Source organism: Schistocerca nitens, chromosome 2 (genome assembly GCF_023898315.1).
Source record: "Schistocerca nitens isolate TAMUIC-IGC-003100 chromosome 2, iqSchNite1.1, whole genome shotgun sequence".
NCBI classification, from domain to species: Eukaryota; Metazoa; Arthropoda; class Insecta; order Orthoptera; family Acrididae; genus Schistocerca; species Schistocerca nitens.
The window spans coordinates 746106914-746133487 of record NC_064615.1 but is presented as its reverse complement, the minus strand read 5'-3'; the positions used below and the strand labels follow the sequence as shown (position 1 = coordinate 746133487).

The window sequence follows — 26574 nt, the reverse complement described above, 5'->3', positions numbered from 1 at the left end:
GTGGCAACTATCAAAGTGGAGGTATTTCTGGAGTTTGTGGGTTTGATGTGGATGGAGGTACTGATGTATCCATCTTTGAGATGGAGGTCAACATCTAGGAAAGTGGCTTGTTGGGTTGAATAGGACCAGGTGAAACAAATGTGCGAGAAGGGACCAGGTGAAGCAAATGAGGGAGAAGTTGTTGAGGTTCTGGAGGAATGTGGATGGGGTGTCCTCACCCTTGATCCAGATCGCAAAGATGTCATCAATGAATCTAAACTAGGAGGGGATTTAAGATTCTGGGTTTTTAGGAAGGATTCCTCCAGATGGTCCATGAATAGATTGGTATAGGATGGTGTCATGCGGGTGCCCATAGCCATACCCCAGATTTGTTGGTAGGTAATGCCTTCAAAGGAAAAATAATTGTGGGTGAGGATATGGTTGGTCATGGTGACTAGAAAGGAGGTTGTTGGCTTGGAATCCGTTGGGTGTTGGGAAAGGTAGTGTTCAATAGCGGTAAGGCCATGGGCATTAGGGACATTAATGTAAACAGAGGTGGCATCAATAGAGGCGAGCAGGGCACCATGCAGTAAAGGGACAGGAACTGTGGAGAGTTGGTAGAGTAAATAGTTGGTATCTTTTATACAGGAGGGTAGGTTCTGAGTAATAGGCTGAATGTGTTGGTCTACAAGAACAGAGATTCTCTCAGTGGAAGCACAGTAACAGGCCAAAATGGGGTGTCCTGGGTGGTTGGGTTTATGGACTTTAGGAAGCATGTAGGAGATAGGAGTGAAGGGAGTGGTAGGGGTGAGCAGAGAGATGGATTCCAGGAAGAGGTTCTGGGACAGGCCTAAGGATTTGAGGAGTGACTGGAGATCCTGCTGATTTTTGGAATGGGGTCATTGTGACAAGGTTTGTATGAGGATGTATCTGACAGCTGGTGGAGTCCTTCTGCCACGTGATCTTGTATCTCATACTACGAACCCCTCCCAACCCCCCGCTCTTTCTCCATTCTATCCCAGTTCACTCCCACTAATTCCACCTCATCCAGTCACATTGCCACTGCCCTTCCTCATATTTATCCACACCCAGACCTGCTACCCACAATAATAAATACATTTTTATTATTTATATCTTTTCTTTGATCTCATTGTGGCCACACACCAAGTTTAGTGAGTTTTCGCCTTTCGCTATCGTCGACTCCTTCAGATTTTATCTTATTTCACCGTTTTGCATCTGTTTCTTCCTCTTTTTCATACATAATTCTACATTATTTACATATTTTTTTGTATTTTTTCCACCACCATGGATCCTTGCTCCATCCATCTGCGTCAATACAGAAAAGTTTCCTTATCCCTAGCCCAAACCCAGTCCCTCATACTGTTCCTGCATCATTGCTTGGTTCATGGAATCCCACAAAATGGTCTTACCATCAAATTACCCATCTCCGGCTGCGACCCCTCTTTCCACAACGACCTCCATCTGTTCAGATTCCACTAATCCTTAGCCCTCACCAACAATGCCCTGCAAAACCATATCGGCCAAGCCAAAACCTCCTTGCAGTACCTTCTCTCCATCAGCAAAATTCTCCTGCTATGTAATCCTAAGTTCCTGGAACCCATAACACACACTGAAACTCCTGCCATCCATGGACTAGAGCAACATGCACAACAAGCTCTCCACCCTGCTCAATTCCTTCTCCTGCCTTGGAGTACCACTGTGCACCACCTCAAAAACAACCTCCAAACCTCCCCCACGTCCCCTCATAGCTGACAAACCCTTTCCTGCAGGCCTACTATGAGGGTGGTTTGAAAAATTCTCAGAACAGAATAGAAATAAGTACTTACATAACTAAAACTTTTTTACCTTTCAATGTAGTCTCCTTGTAGATTAATGCACTTGGTCCAACAATGTTCCAGTGCCTTGATCCCATTTTGAAAATGAGTTTCCTCCAGGCCTGCAAAATAGTTGTCGACTCTGGCTATCAATTCTTCGTTTGAAGTGAATCTTTGTCCACCACGAAAAATTTTCAGTTTTGGGAAGAGATGGAAGTCTTATGGAGCCATATCAGGTGAATAAGGCAGTTGTGGCAACAATTCATACCTTAGTTCGTGTAATTTTGCCATGGCGACGACGTGTCTGGGCGCGCGTCAAGAATTGCGGCACCTATCTTGCAGATAATTTTTTTCATTTCAGATTCTTCAGTTAAAATGTGATATACCATTTCAGATGGTGTCTGGCAAGTGTGAGCAATTTCACGCACTTTCAATCGGTGATCTTCCATGACCGTTTTGTGCGCTTCTGCAATAATTTCTGGAGTAGTGACACATTTTGGCCGACCATAGCACGGATCATCATTTAAGCTCTCCCAACCAAATTTAAATTTATTTGTCCACTTGGCAACAGTTGAATATGAAGGAGCAGAGTCCCCCAGTGTATTCTGGAAATTGGCGTGGATGTCCTTTGCTTTCATACCGATCTTTACAAGATACTTAATCAAGGCTTGAATCTTGATTTTTTCCATCTTCACAAAGCACTATGCGTGAACAACAACAGAGCTACATCACCGCCACAGCTCTCTTCCAAGAGCATTGACGTGGCACATGTTTACAGGCAACAGTCCAATGAATATCACGTGAACAACCTGTTGTGCTAGCGCTGACCTCTCGTGGAAAATCTGAGAACTTTTTAAACCACACTCGTACATTTACCCTTCCCTCCAAAACCCCCTCCCACCACCACCACACAGAATCCAGAAACTAAACAGACCTGAAACAAACCTTTCCTCCAGAAGCCTTAGTCCCACAGAAATATCAGTTCTTACCAGAAACCTCACCTTTTGCCCCACTCCCAAATTCAATCATGCAGGACTTGTTAAAGACCTTCTCCCAGCCCTACAATGGAAACACTTTTGCGCCACCAGCCCTATCAATCATTCTACTAAAGACCAATGTTGAACCCTGCCTAACTCAGTTCACTCCTCCACCCAACTGTGATCGATCCCCACTGCCCCAAAATCACCCCCTATTATCTTTCCAGAATTTATTGACCTCAAACTTTGCTTCACCATTATTTCCCAAATCAACATGCAAACTAACCTTACATTCGCAAAAAGAACTGCAGTCCACCTTCTAAAAACTGATCCTGACCCTATAATCCTACCTGTGGGCAAAGGCTCCACCATTGTTGTTTTGAACCGCTATGATTACCTGTAGAAGGACTCCACCAGCTGTCAGATACATCCTCCTAGAAACCTCGCCACAAAGACCCCATTCCAGAAATTCAGCAGGATCTCTAGTCACTCCTCAAATCCTTAGGCCCAGCCCAGAACCTCTCCCTGGAGACCATCTCCCTGCTCAACCCTACCACTCCCCGCACTCATATCTACTAAATGCTTCCTGAAGTCCATAAACCTAACCACCCAGGACGTCCCATGGTGGCCAGTTACTGTGCCCCCACTGAGAGAATCTCTGCTCTTGTAGTTTAAAACATTCAGCCTATTACCCGGAACCTAACCTCCTGTATAAAAGATACCAACCATTTCCTCCACTGACTCTCCACAGTTCCTGTCCGTTTACTACACGGTGCCTTGCTCGTCACTATTGATGCCTCCTCCCTGTACACTAACATCCCTAATGCCCATGACCTTACCACTATTGAACACTACCTTTCCCAATGCCCAACGGGTTCTAAACCGACAACATCCTTCCTAATCGCCATCACCAACTATATCTTCACCCACAATTACTTCTCCTTGGAAGACATTACATACAAACAAATCCAGGGTATGGCTGTGGGCACCTGCATGGCACCATCTGCCAATCTATTCATGAACCATTTAGAGGAATCCTTCCTAAACACCCAGAATCCTAAACCCCCTCCTGGTTCAGATTCATTGATGACATCTTTGCGATCTGGATCGAGGGTGAGGCACCCTATCCACATTCCTCCAGAACCTTAACAACATCACCCCCATTTGCTTCACCTGGTCCTACTCAACCCAACAAGCCACCTCCCTAGATGTTGACCCTCACCTTAAAGATGGCTACATCAGTACTTCCATCCATATCAAACCTACTAACCACCAGTAATACCTCCACTTCGACAGCTGCCACCCGTTCCACACCAAGAAGTCCTTTCCATACAGCCTAGCTACCGATGGTGATGAGCGGTCCCTCTCAAAATATACCAAAGGTCTCACTGAAGATTTCACAGACCGTAATTATCCTCCCAATCTTATAAAAAACCAAATCTCCCGTGCCTTATCTTTCCAGTCTCTCACCACTTCTCGAAGTCTCACTGTCTGGCCACAGACGAGCATTCCCCTCGTAATTCAGTACCGCCCAGGACTGGAGCAACTGAATTACATTCTCCGCCAGTGTTTTGACTACCTCTCGTCATGCCCTGAAATGAGAAATCTCCTGTCCACTATCCTTCCCACCCCTCCCACAACGGTATTCCACCATCCAATGAACCTACACAATATACTTGTCCATCCCTACACAACCGCTGCTCCCACCCCCTTACCTCATGGCTATTATCCTTGTAGTAGACCTAGATGCAAGACCTGTCCCATACATCCTCCCACCACCACCTACTCCAGTCCGGTCACAAACATTACCTACCCCATCAAATGCAGGGCTACATGTGAAACCAGTCATGTGACCTACAAGCTAAGCTGCAACCATTGTGCTGCATTTTATGTGGGTATGACAACCAATAAGCTGTCTGTTCACATGAGTGGTCACCAACAAACTACGGTAAGAAATAAGTGGACCACCCTGTTGCTGAGCACACTGCCCAACATGACATCCTTCATTTCAATGACTGCATCACAGCCTGTGCCATATGGATCCTTCCCACCAGTACCAGCTTTTCTGAACTGTGCAGGTGGAAACTTTCCCTCCAATATATCCTACATCCCTGTAACCATCCTGGCCTCGACCTTAGTTAAGTCATTGTCCTCACCCATCCAGTCCCTTCCATGTTCCCTTTACAGTAGAACACAACCCTCATTTCACCATCGCATCCAGTCTTTTTACTTCTCCCCTTTTCCACTATCCCTCCCCCCCCCCTCTCCTCTCCCTTGCCCACTTTCTAATCTCCCGACTGCACTCTCTCCACCTCGTCCCTGTGCACTCCCCAGCAGTACTCCAATGTCCGCCACCCCTACCCTATTATCCCTCCCACTCCCCACCGCAGCCTCCTCCTTACCCCCACCCCGTCACCTCTCCCATCATGCAATTGTGCTGCTGTTCGCAATGTGGCTTCAGTTGCCAGAGACCGCAGTCAAGTGTGTGCGAGTTGTATTTGTGTGTGTGTGTGTGTGTGTGTGTGTGTGTGTGTGTGTGTGTGTGTGTGTGTCTCTCATCTATATTTTACGAAGGCCTTACTGGCTGAAAGTTTATTTGTGACAGTCTTTGTGTTGTGCCTATCTGTGACTCAGCACCTCTGCCATATGTTGAGTAGCAAATTTCTTTTTCATAATATTAACCCTTTAACTGCTCTGGACATGTTAATGTGCGCGCCTTTGTACCTGTCCCTGTGTGCTCTGAATGTGTTTACATGTAGACACGTTCAGAGTACCAGGTAGAAGGACTGGTGGCATGCGTAAACACGTTCAGAGCACACAGGAACAGGTACAAAAGTGCATGCGTTAACACATCCAGAGCAGTTAAAGGGTTAATAAAAATAATAGTAATTGTAACAGTACAATAAACAGGAATAATAATAATCAGTGATTGCTAGTGAACAATATTAATGTCTCAACATTCTTCTGAGTTCAACATACCTATCATGCTGACTCACTATTTAGAAACACAAAAGAGAAGAAATTGTAGAAGGAACAGAGGTGTTGCAGAATGGTCATGATCCTAAAGTCATCTGTAAATATGTGGGGTGTGTGCAGTGAACAGTGTTGAGAGACTACATGAGAGTCTATAATTCTTTTTTTCATTTACGCTAACTTCTTCCAAGTGTGTACAACGTAAGATAATTTTACAATAGGTATGATCAATGAGATAGTGCATTTGTTAAGATAGATTCTGGAGGAGGGGCACACATGCTCTGTCCAGCCATATGGAATTAGGTTTTCTTAAATCACTTCAGGGAAATACTGTACGTCAACAAGATGGTGACCAGTGATCTGTCCTCTCACCATTTCACAGGTGTACATATTCATATGCCTGGATATGGCACAGGAAAGTGTGATAGGACCCATGCTATTCATGGCAGACCACATTAACAGTAAGCTCAGACTTTTTGCAGATGATGCATTTATCTGTAACGAAAGATACTGGGAAAAAGCAATTACTCTACTAAGGAACTTGCATACAAAGGACTCAAGCATCTCATCTTAAAGTATTACTAAGTGTGTGAGAGACATCCCACAGAGAACTAACAAGGGAACTGAATGTATCTACGTAAGGTTAGCACAGATGATCATAGGTTTCTTACATCAACAGGAGAGTGCCACCGAGACTCTTTAAAGATAGACATCCATTTTCTCCGAAAGCCTTCTTACAAGTTTCAAGAAACAGTATTAAGAGAGTAATCAAGGAATATACTACAGCCTCTAGTATATCACTCCCATACTTACCATGCAGATGATAGTAGACTAACTACTGTACACACAGAGATATTTAAGCAATCATTCTACCCACAGTTTGAAGAAAAATGAATACACAGTAAAATAGGGAAGTGGTCTCTGCCACAAACTTCCCAATGATTTTTCAGAGCACAGATGCACACGACTGATGTTTTCCTTGTACTGAGTTGATAGTTCCTATATCATTGCAGAATGATCCTTTGTAAGAATAAATCACCACTGCCACCAAGACTACTGCTACAACATCATGAGCCTCCCGCCACACACACACACACATAAATTGAGTGGGTGCCCCTGAGATGGTAAATTCTGTATTACAGTAGATTTCAGCTTACACGCTAGTCCACGTACACATAAAAAAACTACTTTCTTAAACAACCCCTCATTCTTTTGAAGTACAAGAAGTATATGTATGACAGTATTCATTCCACTACTCTGCAGAAGTGTCATGAAGAGGACTGGTCACAGGATTGTCTGTTGCTTGGGGATTGATGCCCCTTAGATGTCACATGTGTCCCAATGGGAGGTTTTAGTCGAGTTCTACAGAGCTCACTTTGTTTCCAATTCCACACAGATTAAATCATAAGGGGGCTATTCGTAAAGTAAGTTCTATTTATTTTAAAAAAAATGTGAATGGAGTTACAGAATTTGTTTTACAACACTGTAAAAGTACACACTTTAATTTATTTTTCCACATAGTTTCCAGCTGCACTGAGACATCTGTTGTGGCATGTGAAGAGCTTTGACATTCTGCAATCACAGAATTCTTTCACCTTTGACTGAAGCCAACCTACAGCCCTGACTTTCAATTCTCTGTCATTGCCAACATAAAAAAATATTAAGTTAAACCAGGGGGATGATAAAGTCAACAAGCACCCATTTCACTGCCACTTGCTTAATTGCATTGATCACTCAACTGGTGGTCGTGATTCTGGATGTGGGGCATTAAACAGCTTAGTGATCAGTGTCCTTACAAAGAGTCAGTAAGCCATTCTTTTGAGGGAGGGAGGGGGGGGGGGGTTGGGGTGTAAAGGGACCAAACTACAGGGAAGGGTCACCAGCCCTTTTCGCTGATGCAAATGAGGTTCAAGATAAAACAACTCCCAAAATTAGTCTGGGAAAGTAAAAGGGTGTGAAAGGAGTGGGAAACCACACCTAAGAAGAAAATGAAAGAAATGTACAAAAGGGGGGAGGGGGGCGTACACCACAAGGAAAAATAGAGGAAGGTATTAAAATCATCAAGCAAATGGTCTGGGCTGGCTGATCACAAGAATAAAAAGGATGAGCCAGCCACTCTGCAACACACTAAAATGTCCATCCTAAAAGGCAAGGTGAGAGGAACACACATAGGGAAAAGATGAACACCAAGGCAAACAAAATGCAAAGAAAGGGTGACAGAGAGTTAAAATGGAGGGAGAGTGGAGGCCTTGGAGAGAAGGCTAGACACCCACCCTTAGATTGCCTGATAAAAACCCCACAAATAAAACATAAAACTAAATCTGCTGTTGAGGCATTGTCACCCAGCACCATAGGTAGAGTGCTGGAAAGGTTAAAAGAGTCCACCACACAGTGGCTAAAATTGGGCAGTCCAACAAGATGTGGACAACAGTCATATGGGAGCCATAGCGACACTGACGTGGGTCCTCGCGATGGAGAAGGTGACCACGTGTTAGCCACGTAAGGCCAATGCGGAGCCAGCAAAGGACAACAGATTCCCTGCCAGTGGCTCACACATTCGTTGTCTCCTTGATAAGACGGAGTTTATTTGGTGTACCAAAGGTGTGCCATTCAGTATCCCAGATTGCAAAAACTTTGCAGCAGATGACCAATTACAAATCTGTCTCTGGCAGGCCAATTTCCAGAGATGGTTTACTGGTAGTTGTTTGGCCAGGTAGTCAGCAAGTTCATTGCCCAGTATCCCGACATGTCCTGGGGTCCAAATGAAGGTCACTGAACGCCCACTGTTGCAGAGGGCATAAAGAGACTCCTGGATAGTCATTACCAAAGGATATCGAGGGAAGCACTGGTCGAGAGGTTGTAGGCTGTTTAAGGAGTCATTACAGATGATGGAGGACTCACTGACGCAGGAGCGGATATGCTCAAGAATGCAATAGATGGCTACCAACTCTGCAGTGAAAACACTGCACCCATCCAGCAAGGAGCACTGTTCTGTATGGCCAACTTGAGTGTAGGCGAACCCAACAGACTGTCGACCACTGATCCATCTGTGTAGACTATTTCTGAGCCCTTAAACTCACTAAGGAGAGAGAGAAATTGCCAGTGGAGAGCTTGAGAGGGAAAGGAGCCTTTTGGGCCGTGCGATAGGTCCATCGAAGCCGTGGCTGAGTTATGAACCATGGGAGTGTACATAAGTGGACCCACAGAACAGGTGGTAGAGGGGAAGCATCAACTTCAGTAAGACGCAACCAGACATGGATTGCAAGGGGATTCCCAGTTCTGGGCCACCTTTGCGGGAGATGGATTACTGTTTTAGGGAAAATGAGATGGTAGTTTGGATGGTGGGGCAAACACTGAATGTGGGCAGCATAATTTGCAAGCCGTAGTTGCCGCTGGAGCCACAATGGAGGAATGCCAGCTTCCACGAGCAGGCTGTTCACAGGGCTCATTCGGAAGGCTCCTGTCACAATCCGAACTCCACAGTGGTGGATAGGATCCAGCAGATGCAGTGCGGAGGGCGATGCTGAACCATAAACCAGGCTCCCATAATCAGTAAGGGACCGTATGAGGGCTTTGTACAACTGCAGCAGTGTAGGATGAATAGCACCCCAGTCGGTGTGGCTCAGGCATTGAACAATATTAAGATGCCGCCAGCATTTGTCCTTAAGCTGACGAATGTGGGGAAGCCAAGTTAAGCAAGCATTGAAGACCAGTCCCAAACAGCGGTAAGACTCTACTATATCTAGTAGTTGGTCATCGAGGTAAAGTGCTGGATGGGGATGGGCAGTACGATGATAACAGAAGTGCATGACACAAGTCTTGGTGGTCGAAAACTGAAAGCCATGAGTGAGGGCCCACTACTGCGCCTTCCTTACAGCTCCCTGCCACAGGCTTTCAGCCACACCAATAGAAGAGGAGCAGAAGGAAATACAAAAATCATCAGCCTAGAGGTTGGGGGGATACTGACGACCCTAATGGTAATGCGAGATCATTGACGGCAATTAAAAAGAGTGAGACACTCGGGACAGAGCCCCACGGGACCCCATTCTCTTGTGTATGGACTGCACTGTGGGAAGCACCGACGCAAACTCTGAAAGTGCGGAGCAACAAAAAGTTCTGTATAAAAATGGGGAGCGAGCCTCAGAGACCCCACTCATGCAGAGTTGCAAGGATGTGGTGTCACCAATTGGTATCGTAGGCCTTCGTCAGGTCGAAAAAGATGGCGCTAAGGTGTTGTCGCCAGGAAAAGGCCAATTGAATGGCAGACTCCAGGTGCACCGAGGTGTTGATGGTGAAGTACCGTTGGTGATAACTGCCCTGGGATGGAGCCAGAAGACCCCGAGACTCAAGGAGCCAACACAACCGCAGGCTCACCATACGTTCAAGAAGCTTTCACAGAACATTTGTGAGGCTGATAGGACGATAGTTATCAACATCTAGTGGGTTCTTACCAGGCTTTAGCACTGGGACGATGATGCTCTCCCGCGATTGTGACGGGAATTCACCATCGCTCCAGATGTGGTTGAAGATGGCAAGGAGGTGGCACTGGGAATCCGCTGACACACGTTTAAGCACTAGGGAATGGATGCAGTCTGGGCCAGGACATGTGTCACGACAGTTGGCAAGGGCACAGAGAAATTCCTACTCACTGAATGGAGCACTGTATGGCTCAGGGAGGCGTGGAGCAAACAAGAAGGGTTCTCATTCCACCCGCTGTTTGAGGAGACGAAAAGCGGGGTGGTAATTCTCAGACTCAGAGGTGTGAGGATAATGTTTGGCAAGATGCTCTGCGATTATGTCTGGATTAGCAGCTAAAGTGCCATTTGTGGAAATTCCAAGTATACCTGCAGGAGGCTGATATCCGTAAAGTCGGTGGAGCTTGGTCCAAACCTGGGAAGGAGAGGTTCGTGTCCCAATGGTAGAGACATAGCAATTCCAACACTCCTGCTTCCATTGTCTGATTATTAGGCAAATCTGGGCATGGAGTCGTTTGAATGAGGTTCTCCAGGGAGGGGTGGTGCTTATTACATTGGAGGGCCTGCCTACAGTCTCCAATGGCCGCAGCAGCTTCCGGCAACCACCAAGGCACTGACTTCCACCAGGGGCAACTGGAGGAACAAGGGATTGCTGATTCAGCTCCAGCAATAATGATATTAGTGATGGTGTGGATCACCTCTTCGATGGTGGCATACAACAGAGAGTCAATGGTGGTAGTGGAGGTCAAAGTTTGCCAGTCAGCCTTGGGAAGAGCCCACCTGGGCAAGCATTGAGATGAGCGAACTGGGGTAGAGACAGGAAGAGTGGAAAGTGGTCATTACCACACAAGTCATCATGAGCTCTCCAGTGGATACAAGGGAGGGATCAAATATAAATGGGATTTTTGTTCCTGAACATTAACAGTTGGTAGCACTGGCCCTGGGCTTCTGCTATGCTTAAGTGGGACCGTTAGAAGTGAGGAGAGCATGCTGTTAGATATTTCCCACCGTTTCGTCAGTAACACTCATGATGTCTGAGCAACAGGTGCACCCCTCCATTGCGTAATGCATAATTATCAAATTTCTTGCTCATGAAGGAGTTACAACAGCGGAAATTTGCAAAGATTGACTGCACAGTTCAGTGATAAAACATTATCAAGGACAAGTGTGTTTGCCTGGCATAAAAAGTTCAAGGAAGGACAAAAACACGTGGAAAATCAGCAACATGGTCGCCATCCTCTGACCAGCATTACAGACAAAAACATTTGTGCAGTTAAAGACATTATTGATGAAGATCAATGGTTGAAAGTATCAGAAATTGCACAAAAAGTCGGAATCAGTTATGGGAGCTGTCAAGCAATCATCACAGATGACCTACAGTTCCATAAAGAGCTCCATAAAGTGTGTTCCAGATGGGTCCCTAAACTTTTGACCGAAAATCTGATAAAATCCAAACAAGCCAGTAAGGAATGGCAGAGGGAAGGAGAGACAGCACCAGTGAAAGCCAAGACTCGACTGTCAGCAGGCAAGGTTCTTTCAACCCTTTTTTTTAATCAGCAAGGCATTTTGCTGATTGACTTTTTTGCATGAGCGATGCACAATCAATGCTGCTTACTACTGTGAACTTTTGAACATGGCGAGAGTTGCATATCGCTGCAAAAGACGAGACCAATCGATTTGACATCCTTCTCCTGACCCCATATTGCAGCTCTAACTGTCTCCAAGCTATAGGAAATGCACTGGACTACACTTGATCATTCTCCTTACAGCCCGGACTTACCACCCTGTGATTTCCATTTATTCGGGCTGCTTAAAGAAGCTCTAGGAGGGCGATGATTTGAAGATGACGAGAGTGTGGAAAACTTCATGCGCAACTAGCTGGTGACACGACCCAGTTCTTTTTATGATGAGGACATCAAAAAGCTGCCCATAAGCTGGGTCAAATGCATTTCCAAAGCAGGAGACTATGTTGAAAAATAAATTATAATTGCCTTGAGTTTTTCAATAAATGAATTAAAATAAAAAGTAAAATCCCGTTTATATTTGATCCACCCTTGTAGATGGGAGAAGGGCAGGACTGTACACCAAGAGATCAATGGCCAAGTATGTAACATGTGCCACACTGAAATGTGCGGGGGCACCTGTGTTTAGGAGGCAAAGCTCGAGTTGAGTTAGTATGCTCTCAATGTCTATGCCATGGCCAATAAACTTGGTTCCACCTCACAAAAGATTATGGGCATTAAAATCACCCAGAAGCAGAAAAGGTGGGGGGGATGCGAAATGGGTGCAGCCAATACATGGCTCGGTGTGTCACCGTCTGGAGGGAGGTAGAGGTTACAGATGGTTATTTCCTACGTTGTCCTCACCCTGACAGCCACAGCTTCTAAAGATGTTTGAAAGGACACAGGTTCACTACAGAAACAGGTAAGGACAAAGATACAAACTCCACCGTATGGTTTGTCACAGGCGGGACAGTTTTTTGTAGTACTCCCGATAGCCACAGAGAACGGGGATCAGGGGAAACATGTAGTGACCGAGGAGCCAGGTTATGCCTCAGTATCACCTGCTGCTGCTGCTCGTTGAGTATTTGCATCCATTGCCATTGCGGATGAGGCATCGGTGAGATCCAGGTCCTTAGGGGACACTAAAATCTCCACCTCAACCTCAGACGCAGAACCGATAGGGAGTGGTGGTGTAGGGGCCATCGGAGGGTCCTGTTTCTGACCAGACTACGTCTTGGTTTGCTTGCCCTCTTGCTTCTCTTTAGGGCTTGCTGGGAGGACTTCTCTGAAGTAGCTTCAGACACGGAGGAAGACCATGAAGCTCGTCATCCAGCAGATTGTGGCTCCTTTAGCCATTGGTGAGTGTCTGCTGTGGCAATAGTGGAGACCTTGGAAGGGAGAGTCCCAAGGGACCCCTTCCACTTAAGAGGAGCCAGAGCTGGCTGTTGCTTCTCCAGCTGGGGGGAGGGGACCAGTGTCCTGGCAACCTGAAGTAGGTGCTTTGGGAATAATGAAAGAAGATGTGCTCCCTACCACCAAGGTGTGGATGTATTTGGGCGACCTGGAGGGACCACTGTACGCAGCAGAGAGTGTGGAACTACCGTCACTTGAGAGTGTGATGTTGACATAGTTGCAGCATATGTGAATGTCAGCCAAATGGGGTGCAATTGCTCAAATTTACGTTTAGCCTCTTGATAAGTCAGCCGATCCACAGTCTTGTACTCCATAAGTTTCTACTCCTTTTGGAGTACTGTGCAGTCTGGTGACAGGGGGAGTGTTGCTCTCCACAGTTGACACAAGTGGGAGGAGGTGCATATGGAGTATTTGCATGCAGTGGACATCCGTACTCTCGACATGTGGCGCCGGAATTGCAGCGAGAAGACATGTTCCCGAATTTCCAGCACTTAAGGCACCGCATAGGGGGAGGAGGGACGTAAGGTTTGACGTCACAGCGGTAAACCATCACTTTGACCTTTTCAGGCAATGAATCACCTTCAAAGGCCAAGATGAAGGCACCGGTAGCAACCTTATTGATTTTGGGTCACCTGTATACACGCACCGGATGAAACGAACACCGCCCTATTCTAAATTGGCACAGAGCTCTTCATCAGATGGCAAGAGCAGATCGCAATGGGAAAGAATCCCCTGGACCATGTTGAGGCTTTTATGGGGAATGATGGAAATGGGAATATCACCCAAGTGGTCACAGGCGGGCAATGCCCGAGATTGGGCTGGAGATGCTTTTGTATGAGGACTGCCCCCACTTTTCATTTTTGATAGCGCAGCCACTTCCCCAAATTTGTCCTCCAAGTGTTTCACAAAAGTTGAGGCTTTGTAGCCAGAAAGGAGTCCCCATCCATTCTTCCGCAGACCAAATACCTTGGAGAATTAGTCTCTCTCTTGTCCATAGATCTACGTTCCTTCAATGGTGTGGCTAGAGAGGGGAACGATTTGACGTCATATCTCTCAGCATTAAAGTCAACTTTTCCTTTTTTGGGGGCTGCTGGGGCCTTTCGGACCCCAGTAAAAGATGGCTTGGTCCACTTCATTGCGGGTCATCCACCCTGCTGCCACCCACTCCAATAGGGGCTCTCCCCCTAGGTGCCACCCAGCCACAGCAAAGGCCACCTGGCACAATGGCCATTGTCGGGAGCCCTGATACCCCAGGAAGACTGGCATCTACTCTTCGCCATACGTGGGGAGTTTGCAGCTTAGACATCAGTAGTGTGATGCTTGTGTTGTCAGGGGGCTACCACCAAATGGGGACATAACGGACCCACCAAAACAGACTGGTTTCTGTGCTGGATACTGGGTACTGAGAAATCCGATACTGTCGTGGGGGCGAAAGAGGACAGTAGACGACAGAAGAAGGTGACGTACCCCGGAAGGTGTCCTCACCCAAATAGTTGAATTGCAGGTGGAAATGCAAAGCCATGACAAGAAAAGGTGCAGGAGATAGAATCTAATGGCACAGTGGAAAACTGATGCAACATGTAAGGTGCCCTTCCCCAAATGGCCTGCACTTCTGTAGAATTTGGAAAGCAGGTCAAATAATAAAATGTGACCTGAACTTATATGGCCAAAAAGTGGGACACTCCTTTTATTCGCCCCTTACAACAGGCAGGAATACCTTGGGCCATTTCTAAACCCCAGACCAGCAGGGGGATCTTGTGGGGGAGGGGGTTGGGAGGGGGGAGGCAACATGACTGGTTGGTTGGTTTAAAAGAAAGGGGAGGGGCCAAACTGTCAGGTCATCAGTCTCACGTTCCGATTAAAATAATTCCACAAGGGTGGGAATAAAATAATCGAGACATACAAAACACAGCTGGAAGAAAGGAGAAAATCACAAGAATGACAGAAGGGCAACAAACACTAAAATGGACAAAATCGGACAAGACCATAGAGACACACAAGAAACATGTAGAAGAGATCAAAACAAGAGAGGAGATTACCATGGCTGGCTGACCATGAGAATAAAATGGAAAAGACAGCCACTCTACAACACATTAAAACCTCCACCCTGAAAGCTCTACGGTGGGGGACACAGAGGGACAAAAGACATGTGCTAACACTTAGATCAAACGATAAAATCCTCACGAATAAAACATGAAACTAAAGCTGCAGTTGAGGCATTGTCGCCAACACTGAAGGTAGAGTGCTGGGAAAGTTAAAAGTCACCATAGAGCGTCCAGCAAGAGGTGGATGTCCGTCATTTGTGAGCCACAGTGTCACTGAGGTGGGTCCTAGCAACGGAGGAAGTAACCATGCGTTAGCTACGTATGGCCGATGCGGAGCCGGCAGAGGACAACTGATTCCCTGCGAGAGGACTACATGGAACACTTCACACATTGGTAGTCTCCTTAACAACACGAAGTTTGTTGTGCATACTGTTATGTCGTTCAGTCTCCCAAAGTCGAAAAACCCTGCGGCATAAGACAGAACACAGGTCAGTTTCAGAGCTGACCATTTCCAGAAGCGGTTTCTGCGTAGCCTGTTTTGCCAGCCTATTGGCAAGTTCGTTGCCTGGGATTCCGAAGTGTCCTGGGGACCACACAAACACCACTGAATGATGGGACCGTTCCAGGACATAGATGGACTCCTGAATGGACGCTATTGAAGGATGGCGAGGGAGGCACTAGTCGATAGCTTGTCTCCACTACAGTGAGTGGTTCTGGATGAACGGTGCAACGCTGACAGAAATGCATGACACACGACTTCACGGCTGAAAACTGGAAGCCATGGGCCGGAGCCTTGTGAATGGCTCCCTGTAGGTGCCGCTCAGTAACAGCAGTACTGGAGGAGCAGTACAAAATGCAGAAGTCATCCGCATACACGGAAGGTGAGACTGACGGCCCTACAGCTGCTGCTAGACCATTAATAGCCACTAAAAATAGAGACACTCAATACAGACGCCTGTGAAACTATGGGAGGCACCAACTTGGACACAGAAATCACGGAGCGACAGGAAGTTTTGGATAAAACTCGGGAGAGGGGCCCCGGAGACCCCACTCATACAACGTGGCAAGGATATGATGTCGCTAGGTAGTATGCTTTGCATAAGTAAAAAGGATGGCAACCAGTTGTTGACGTCTGGAAAAGACTGTTTGGATGGCAGACACGAGGGACACAAGATTATCAGTGGTAGAGCGACCCTGGCGGAAGCCATCCTGACATGGAGCCAGCAGGCCACGTGACTCCAGGACCCAACCTAAATGTGGACACACCATACGTTTCAACAACTTACAAAGAAAGTTGGGGAGGCTGTGGGCCAGTAGCTATCCACTTCAAGTGGGTTTTGACTGGCTTTGAGCACCGGAAAGCTGGTGCTCTCCTGCTATTGTGATCGAATGACGCCATCGCACCAGATCGGGTTGAAGATGACAAGGAGGTGTCGCTTGTATTCAGACGAGATATGTTTAATCATCTGACTGTGGATCCGGTCCGGTCTAGGAGCTGTGTCGGGGCAATGTGTAAGGGTGCTGAGGAGCTCCCACTCTGTAAATGGGGTGTTATAAGGTTCACTGTGGTGTGTAGTGAACGAGAGGACTTTCCTTTCCATCCACTGTTTGAGGATGCAAAAGGCTGGGGGATAGTTCTCCAACGCAGAGGTCAAGCATAGTGCTCAGCAAAGTGTTTGGCAATCGCCTTTGCGTCAGATGTTAATTCCAGGGAAACCTGTTGGGTCTGATCTTCGTCCAGGCTAGGGAAGGTGAGTATGGCACCCAATGGTCGACAGGTACCTCTCCCAACACTACTGTTTCCGCCATTTTATAAGCTCGCAAACACGGGCACAGAGCCGCTTACAGGCTATTAGGTTCTCTAGGGAAGGGTGCCGCTTATGTCGCTGTAGAGTTCGCCAATGATCTTTAATGGCCTCAGCGACACCAGCGACCACCAAAGGACTGTCTATTGCCAGGGCACCCTAAAGAACGAGGGATCGCGTTCTCCGCCACAGAAACGATCGTTGTAGTGACCTGCTCAACAACATCGACGGCACCATGCGAGGGAGATTCAGCGGTGACAGCAGAGGTGAAGAATTCCCAGTCTACCTTGTCTAATGCCCATATGGGTAGGTGTCTGTGGGCATGGCACAGTGGGAGTGACAGGAAGATGGGGAAGTGGTCACTACCACACAGGTCGTCACGTGCTCTCCAGTGTATAAATGGGAGAAGGCCAGGACTGCGGAAGGATAAATCAATGGCAGAGTACGTGCCATGAGCCACACTGAAATGTGTGGGTGCCCCAGTATTTAAGACGCAGAGTTCGAGTTGAGACAGGAAAGTTTCGACATCTCTACCTCGGCCAGTAAGCACAGTGCCACCCCACAAGAGGTTATGGGCGTTAAAATCTCCCAAAAGTAGGAAAGGTTTATGGAGTTGATGAATCAGTGCAGCCAATGCATTCAGGCGTACTGCACCATCTGGAGGAAGATATCCGTTGCAGACAGTTATTCCCTGTCATCCTTATACTGACAGCCACAGCTTCAAGAGGGGTTTGAAGGGGCACAGGTTCACTGCATACTGAGTTCAGGACAAAGACACAAACTCCACCTGACACTCTATTATAGGTACTACGGTTCTTATAATATCCTCTATAGCCGCGAAGGGCAGAGGTCCGCATTGCCGGGAACCATGTTTCCTGGAGGACAATGCGGAAAGCAGGAGTAAAGCTTAACAGTTGCCGTAGCTCAGACAGGTGGTGGAAGAAACCGCAGCAATTCCACTGGAGGATGACGTTATCGTGAGGCTGGGAAGGCATGAAGCATGCAAGGAGGCAGGTTACTCATAAATTGGTAAGAGATGCAACTGATCCCCCAAAACAGGTCCGAACGCTGTTGCAGAAGCAACAGAAAAAGCATGCGAAGTTCAGAAGAACGCGAAATCCCGAAGATTGGCTAAAATTTACAGACGCGTGAAGTTTGGCACGGACTTCAATGCGAGATGCCTTTAATAGGTTTCACAACAAAACACTGTCTCGAAATTTGGTAGAAAATCCGAAGAAATTCTGGTCATATGTAAAGTACACAAGCGGCAAGACGCAGTCAATACCTTTGCTGCGCAGTGCCGATGGTACTGTTACTGACGACTGTGCCGCTAAAGCCAAGTTATTGAACGCAGTTTTCCGAAATTCCTTCACCAGGGAAGACAAATGGAATATTCCAGAATTTGAAACACGAACAGCTGCTAGCATGAAGCAACTCAAATCGCTTGATACGGGCAAGTCTTCAGGTCCAGATTGTACACCGATTAGGCTCCTTTCAGATTACGTTGATACAATAGCTCCCTACTTAGCAATCATATACAACCGCTTGCTCACCGATCGATCTGTACCTACAGATTGGAAAATTGCGCAGATCACACCAGTGTTTAAGAAGGGTAGTAGGAGTAATCCATCGAACTACAGACCTATATCATTGACGTCGGTTTGCAGTAGGGTTTTGGAGCATATACTGTATTCAGACATTATGAGTCACCTCGAAGGGAACAATCTATTGATACGTAATCAGCATGGTTTCAGAAAACATCGTTCTTGTGCGACGCAACGAGTAAATCTGAAGTGATATCAGGTGTTCCCCAGGGAAGCGTCCTGGGACCTCTGCTGTTCCTGATCTGGATATAAATGACCTGGGTGACAATTTGAGCAGTTCTCTTAGGTTGTTCGCAGATGATGCCATAATTTACCGTCTAGTAAGGTCATCCGAAGACCAGTATCAGTTGCAAAGTGATTTAGAAAAGATTGCTGTATGGTGTGGCAGGTGGCACTAAATAACGAGAACTGTGAGGTGATCCACATGAGTTCCAAAAGAAATACGTTGGAATTCGATTACTCAATAAATAGTACAATTCTCAAGGCTGTCAATTCAACCTGTCAAGTACCTGGGTGTAAAAATTATGAACAACTTCAGTTGGAAAGACCACATAGATAATACTGTGGGGAAGGCTAGCCAAAGGTTGCGTTTCATTGGCAGGACACTTAGAAGATGCAACAAGTCCACCAAAGAGACAGCTTACACTACACTCATTCGTCCTCTGTTAGAATATTGCTGCACGGTGTGGAATCCTTACCAGGTGGGATTGAAGGAGGACATCGAAAGGGTGCAAAAAAGGGCAGCTCGTTTTGTATTATCACATAATAGGGGAGAGAGTGTGGCAGATATGATACGCGAGTTGGGATGGAAGTCATTAAAGCAAAGACTTTTTCAGCGCGGCGAGATCTATTTATGAAATTTCAGTCACCAACTTTCTCTTCCGAATGTTGAGGCCAACCTACATAGGTACGAATGATCATCAAAATAAAATAAGCGAAATCAGAGCTCGAACAGAAAGGTTTAGGTGTTCGTTTTTCCCGCGCGCTGTTCGGGAGTGGAATGGTAGGAGATAATATGATTGTGGTTCAATAAACCCTCTGCTAAGCACTTAAATGTGAATTGCAGAGTAATCATGTAGATGTAGACCCCCTCAAAATGCCATACAACTCCACATCATAATTTGCAAATTGTTCTCGAAGGGGCATATGAAAAACCCTATCATGATAAACAGCTGAGAACTCAAGAGGAACATGAGAGTTTTCCCTTGCTGAGATCCATCTGTATTAATAACGATAAAACTGTGATACATACTTAAAATTGAAGAGGAACAGTGTTGCAAAAAATAATCTTGAGTGCAAGTTTCTTGTACTGTGTCAGGCTTAAAATAACTTTGAGCCTCTGAAGCTACCAGGATGGCAATTTATTACACACCTAGCTGTGTATTCGGTGGTCTGACGTGTCCAGATCTGCAAGACAGGGGTAGCATGTATTTCTAATGGCTTGGTCATGAGGTGTGATTCCTGAACATCCACTCAAATTTGGGGTGAACTGCTGCACTAATTACCAAAGGCTGTGGCAATGCTAAGATTTTGAGAGCCTGTCAAGCCAAAAGGGGGTGATGCTGAATCAAGAGGAGTGGTTCACCAGCCTCTGAGCACAGATTCTGAACTGAGCTGGTCTGAAAGTCTCCAATCATTATCAGAATGGCCTCATGGTAGACAGCGTCTAACATCTTGAAGTAGGAAATAACGGGCTGATCTGTAAACCCTACTGCCGTAATCTAACCACAATCTGACAAATGCCCCATGAAACTGCACGAAGCAGGTCCTATCTAGCTCCCCATGCCTTTCCACTAAAGCAAATAAAAAGCAGTCTTCTCAAGATAAAGTTTTACTGGCCCAAGTTTCCAGCCTTTTTATAGCCAGATGACATTGCCTCATTGTCACTGTAAGATCATCCACAAATCCCTTTGAAGTCCTTACCTCACCGGTCTTTCAGGTACAGAAGCCAGATTAATTTCAAGTCAAAGAGTCCTGAAAAGTACACATTGTGAAAACTGTGATGAGTTTTAATGTTGACACAAGTAGTCCTCACAAGTGAAAGTTTTACTGGCCCAAGTTTCCAGCCTTTTTATAGTAAGATAAAATTGCCTCATTGTCATTGTGACATCAGAGGAATAGCACAAGATCATGAAGTCATCCACAAACAATGAACTTTTAACTAGACTTCTGACTGCAGAAGAGATGCCACTGATAGTGACTGCAAATAGTGTGACACTGAGTACATGGCCTTGGGGGACTTCATTCTTCTGAACAAAGCAGATATGAAAGCACCTGACCTCAAAGAAGGATTGAATAAGAAGTGGCAGACAACTACATAGTCCTCATTCATGAAGCTGGGGAAGGATGTTTCATCCCCAAGTTGCGCGTATTTTCTTTCGAGATCAAAAAGCACAGCAACTAATTGGTTGTAAGAAAGACTACTGTACTGCTGTCCTTAATGATAGAATTAAGTTTTCAAGGGCAGAATGGTAGCACCTGAAACTGCACTGGGAGTGGCTTAGGTGACACCAGGATTCGAGGAAAAAGACTAGGCAGCAATTGACCAGGTGATCGAGAGTGTTACCCATACAGCTGGTGCGGGCTAAAGTCTGGTAACTAATCCTTACCTGGGTTCCATAAGGGAATTACTTTTGCTTCCTTCTAAGTGAGGGGTACTGTCTACCAAACCAGATAAGATTGAAACAAGGTGGAAGCTTGTCTTTGCCTCCAGGGCACAGAAATCAGAGCATGGCATAATGGATTTGATCTGATCCTGGAGCAGTGTGTCTGGCCGCAGAGAAGCTGACTCCCATTCCCACACAGAGAATAGAAAATTGTAAACCTTCCCATTATACAAAAAGAAGCGGGGCCTTGTCATCTCCACAGTCCTATGGAACATCTGAAAGTAAGGAGCTTGTCTGGGTGATACAGTGACAGCAAAAACAACTAAAATCTGAGCCATGTCTTTAGGTGTGTCCTCCACCAAGACCCCATTTCTCAACAAGGGCATAAGGCGAGGTGTAGTGCACTTCCTGAAATCTGCCTTATTGAGTCCCAAACACATGGAGTGAAAGTGGACCGATAACTGGAAGCTACAGATTCCTTGCAGGAGTTCCTCTTCTATTCTTTTATCACTTGCCTCGCTTGTGCTCTTGAAAACATGAAGGTACAAAGGTTTTCTGTAGTTGGATGGTGTTTCAATTGCCACAAAGCTGTGTATCAGGCTCTGCTTTCCGAGCAACATTCTTCATTCTATCAAGGTGCACGCCGCCATCTGAGGTGGTTGCTATATTCCCAAAGGTTCCCTCTCCTCTCTTGGTTTTCATGAAAGTGCTTTTGTAGATTAGTGCCTGTTGCTATAATTAAGAGACTTCTTCTTGAATGGACTGACCAACCAAGATCTTTTTGTGTACGTACTACCTGATGTTACACCCATCCCATCAGGAGCAGATGTGAATTAATGTCATTCCACAGGGATCCCAAGAGCCACTAGGGAAATAAACGTTGACCCAGGTAGGGCCCTGTGTGCCTTAACAAGCCTTACACAACTGGCGAAGTAGGGGAAGGGGGGGGGGGGGTTCGCAGGTGCCTCAGAGGTTGACCTATTGATTTACCTCAACAGCCATTCACCCCATCAACATGCAGCACACCATAAGACTGAGGTTTTTCTTGCATAGAGATGTGTATCTTCCTTCCAGTCCAGGTGGTGAAGTGAAGGCCTCCATTCTCTGAAACACACAACATTCCACCGCTGCTTCTAACAATGGTCCCTGAAGTATATGCAGAGGGAAGGAACACGAACCAAATGACACTTTGAAAAATCAACAACTTGTGGGAAAATATATCACAATCTCCATCAAAGTCTAGATTTAAGGTGACATATGTTTCCACAACACGAGGTCTGGTGGCACTGGCTATTCAGCTCAGGGAAACCCAGGGTTGAAAACATAACCCTACCATCCGTAAGTTGTGGGGTACTCTTCGTCAGGCTCCTCTGCTGAGACTGTCCAGCTTGCCAGAAGTTACATTACTGCTGGCACAGCCCTCAGTGTCACTGAGGCAGGCAAACCCTCCCACCTGGTGTTGGATGCGCCTATGATAAGGCTGTGCCCCACTAGAGTTGACCACTCAAGCCACAATTTAGTGAAGAACTGTCATCTCTTGGTCCACTCTCAAATTACTGATACTCTACACTGTTAACTTCATAACTTCATTCCACTCACATTGGGAAATAAACAATTTTACCTTAAACCTTTGGCACAATTTAAGAGGAAATCAAAAAACAAACCTGTGCTGAGGTGGACTGTAAAACAGCACAGTATACAACCCTCTAGTCCCCACAAATATTTACCTACTGAAATTAATCACAAGTTGTTTTTCTTTTAACCTTGTCTTTACATTTCCCATTGCTACAAATGCTGCCTGTCCATGGATCTGTAGTTAGTCACCATTCTGACATTTCCTTAGACAAACTATTTTATTGGTTGCTTAAGATCTGATGCAGATATCAAGATGCAGAGGCGACTCTTCCAGCAACTGTCACAAATGTTATCGTACCATCTATGGTGTCATTCTGGTGGATTCTACTTGTAACAAACGGAACTCTGGAATACAATATTGTGAATAAACTCCATTGTTTCAGCGTGGCAATGACTTGAGACCTGTGACTTGTGCAAACAGGACTTCAAACAGTTTTGCAATTAGGCAAGGGTACGGGCTTTCAATCATGAAAAATTTACAACAACACCTACCACAAATCACAGAGTTATCAGGAACTAGCAATAGCTATACTACAGGCATTGCAAGCATTTGCTAATGTTGCAGATACATTTCTCGCATTACCCCTGTTTATGGCTTTTCAACTACGGTATTTAATGAACAACATGGAGAATGGGATGCTTACCGCCAATACTTGCAGTAGCTATATTTTACAGCTTGTTAAATTTCTGTGATTTCTGATACTGAAAGAAGAAAAGTCATATTCTTGCGATGAAATCCTGAATTGTATTAGCTAATACAAAAACCAGAGCCATTAATGAACTTGGCAGAACTTCAGTTTTCTACAGTGCTTTCTTTATTGCAATAACATTTTTCAACAGAGAAACAAATTATTGCAGCCACCTGCTAGATAACTACGCATGTTAAAGCACTGTTTCTGGGACAGGGAGGTGCACTGTCCACGGTATGAATCCGTCCTGCGGATTATTAATGACGAGGGTCAGTGTCACAGCATGCCTGGATGTGGCTTTTAGGTGGTTTCCCACATCTGCCTACATGAATACTGGGCTGGTGCCCAAGTCATGCTTCAGTTACATGCTTTGTAAACATTTCAAAATCTTTCACAAACTTTTACGACTCACGCTACGCAGACAGTTGGGATACACACATTTCGTCCCAAGGGTAAGGGGATGGCAACAGGAAGAGCATCTAGCCATCCTTCACCATTAATCAAGGCAAATCCATTCACAACTATGCCAATCTCATGCAGATGTGGGACTAAGGCACAAGACAAGGACAAGAAGCAAATTGTTGCAGCCAAGTCAGAAACCTGGCAGCGAAAAATGGGCCGCAATCAATCACATGTGAACTGGGCTTACAGCGATGTGGACAAGACTATGTGGACACTCTAATCAGGGACGTTACAGTGTGGTTTACACCCCGACTCTAAAGTAAGGAACCACGTACAGACGAAATCAAATCTGTTTGTGTTGGAAATTATGCAATTAGCTCAAGTCCATAAAACTGCCCACATAACCCAGAGCTCATTTCTGATGGCGGAAGATGTTGCAACAGTCACCTATCTGGACTCATTACGCAGGATATAATGCCAGCTTCAGCAGGACCCCCGCCCACTCTGTAATGTCATAGGCAAACACACTAACTATGTCATGTTGCGTCATCAGGAGCAGCGTCATTGCCTGACTGTTAAGAGTTTCCTTCGCCACACACACAGGACATGCCTACAGCAGCGAGTGATGTGCCTCAGGTGTGACAGAAGGGACACCTGGAAGAGATATGTTGTAGCAGCTTCAGTGCAGATACACCCCAACCTATGGAAGGGACTCAAGTGAATCAGCAATCCAGAGAAATGTCAGCTTCTCGAATCACAACCTAGTAACTGTACTTCGTTGCTGTTATATGGCTGATCAAGTTGGACACTATGAAGTGGGCGATACCAGCTATTAATAACTGTCGCGATACATGATTTTCTAGACTTCTGAAACGCAATTTACATCACTACATCTTCCGGGCTATATTGTCCAATACAAAATCACGAGTAACTGTAAAACTCAGTAGAATGTTTAGCTGGCACAGCAAATTTCAAAAGCTACATTGGAAACAAGCTCCTATACTCATGGTTTCTTCGATCTCGAATTGTTCTGTTAAAAGCCAACTACACAACTTAGAGGTGCACAAGGACAGAAAGCTGTATATACTATATTTATATACACTCTATAACAATATACGCTGTAATTTGTCTAAGCTTGTATTTGGGATCCCAATGGGAGCAATATGTAGGACGCTATAGTATTTTCTTCACTAAAACTGATTCTTATTATTTGTAACTACGCTTTCCCGTCCACTACCAGAGTATTAGAAACGCAATTCTAGCTTGAATGTCATAAGAAACGGGGCGGGAAATGACTGTTACCTTTACAAATGAACCATCCCTGCGTTCGCCTTAATTTACTCGAGGGAACTTTAAAAAAAAAAAAAAAGGGGTGGACGGACGGGAGTTTGAAAACCGGTTCCCGAACCAATATCCGATGACTTAATAATTGCGCTGCCTCACACAGTAATACTTTCAAGGCTTGACGACAAGAATCCCTTTACTTCGGCACACGTAATCAGGATTGAACTAAACGATGATTTAGTTCACAATCACTTATCACAAGCGTAATGAAAGTTGCAAGTGCAAACTAACAGAGGCATGTACAATCAAGCTTACCTACAAGAAATTATTACAGTTCTGAAATGTTTAAGTCATCGTCAAGTTTTAAATGGTTATTGACATGTTACAGTCATTTTGATAAATGTGTTGATGTTTAAGCTGCGTTTGAAGACGGTATTGTTAACGCACAAGCTTCTTGTGACACCACCCGAAAGTTAAAAAACATTAACATTTCGATTCACTTCATAACGATTTCCAAACAGGTGTCCAACTGATCTGACACATTGTACACATTACACAAAACATTGGCACACAAAACAACGCATTTTAACACACTAGAGATTTAAAAGCAGAAAATGTCAACGATGCTATAAGTCATGTCATTACAGTAACCGCCACAAACATAGGCCACCTTCCTAATGTCCTTGAAAACTTGTACATAACCCTCCGTGCTTGCCTCTAGAGACAGTGTTCTATGTTCTACTTCGGCACGCCAGCGCAGAAGTATGCACAGTATCACCCAAGAGAAAATCCGTGCAATACGCACGTTTATTTATATTTAAAAGCCGATTTCGGAATTTTCTTTTGTGTGAGATCGCATGTAGAAGAACCGTGTACCGATTTGAAGCTCTAGATTCACTTATTTTACTGTTCGCGTCGCTTCTGCATAGTCTTTCATTAATTGTACCAATACCCGTTTGTATTGTGATATACTGTGAAACATCAAACTTTCGTGAATGGTGCGTTAAAATCGTACTGTTATTGTCAATTATAAGCTTACAGTTAATTTTACTCTTTTAAGATTTTTGAAAACAGTAGGCTTATCCTCGTTCGAAACAGATGTTTTCTAATGTGATTGAACAATTATGTGAGAAACAGGTTATTTTTGAAAATTTTCGGACGCTTACAACACTATATTTTCGTAAGTTACCGGTACGAGTGTTTTGGATACATAATTTATTTCGTAGCAAATCAGCGTTTGTGGTTCACAGTTCTGCCAAAGAATACATTGTATCTGAATTTCATTGTATATCAATGCAAATAAACGTGCGTTTTCCAGAATTTTCGGAAGCTACCATTGTCCTTTGCATA

General features: G+C 45.4%; 1 protein-coding gene across 3 annotated transcripts in view; it reads right to left on the bottom strand.

Moving 5' to 3' along the window:
* The window catches only part of LOC126236973 (SWI/SNF-related matrix-associated actin-dependent regulator of chromatin subfamily A-like protein 1), a 149596-nt gene extending 123737 nt beyond the window's left edge, over window positions 1-25859 (bottom strand). Inside the window, exons 1-2 of one of the 3 annotated variants that reach the window (XM_049946690.1) lie at window positions 25540-25859; window positions 22205-22318 (exon numbers count right to left, since the gene is read on the bottom strand). In XM_049946690.1, coding sequence (XP_049802647.1) covers window positions 22205-22216 — 12 coding nt within the window. In that variant the 5' untranslated portion in view covers window positions 22217-22318; window positions 25540-25859. Of the gene's footprint in view, window positions 1-6136; window positions 6252-22204; window positions 22319-25539 lie in introns of those variants that run through there. The other 2 variants (XM_049946691.1, XM_049946689.1) reach the window with 2 other exon arrangements.
* Window positions 25860-26574: the final 715 nt, after the last annotated feature.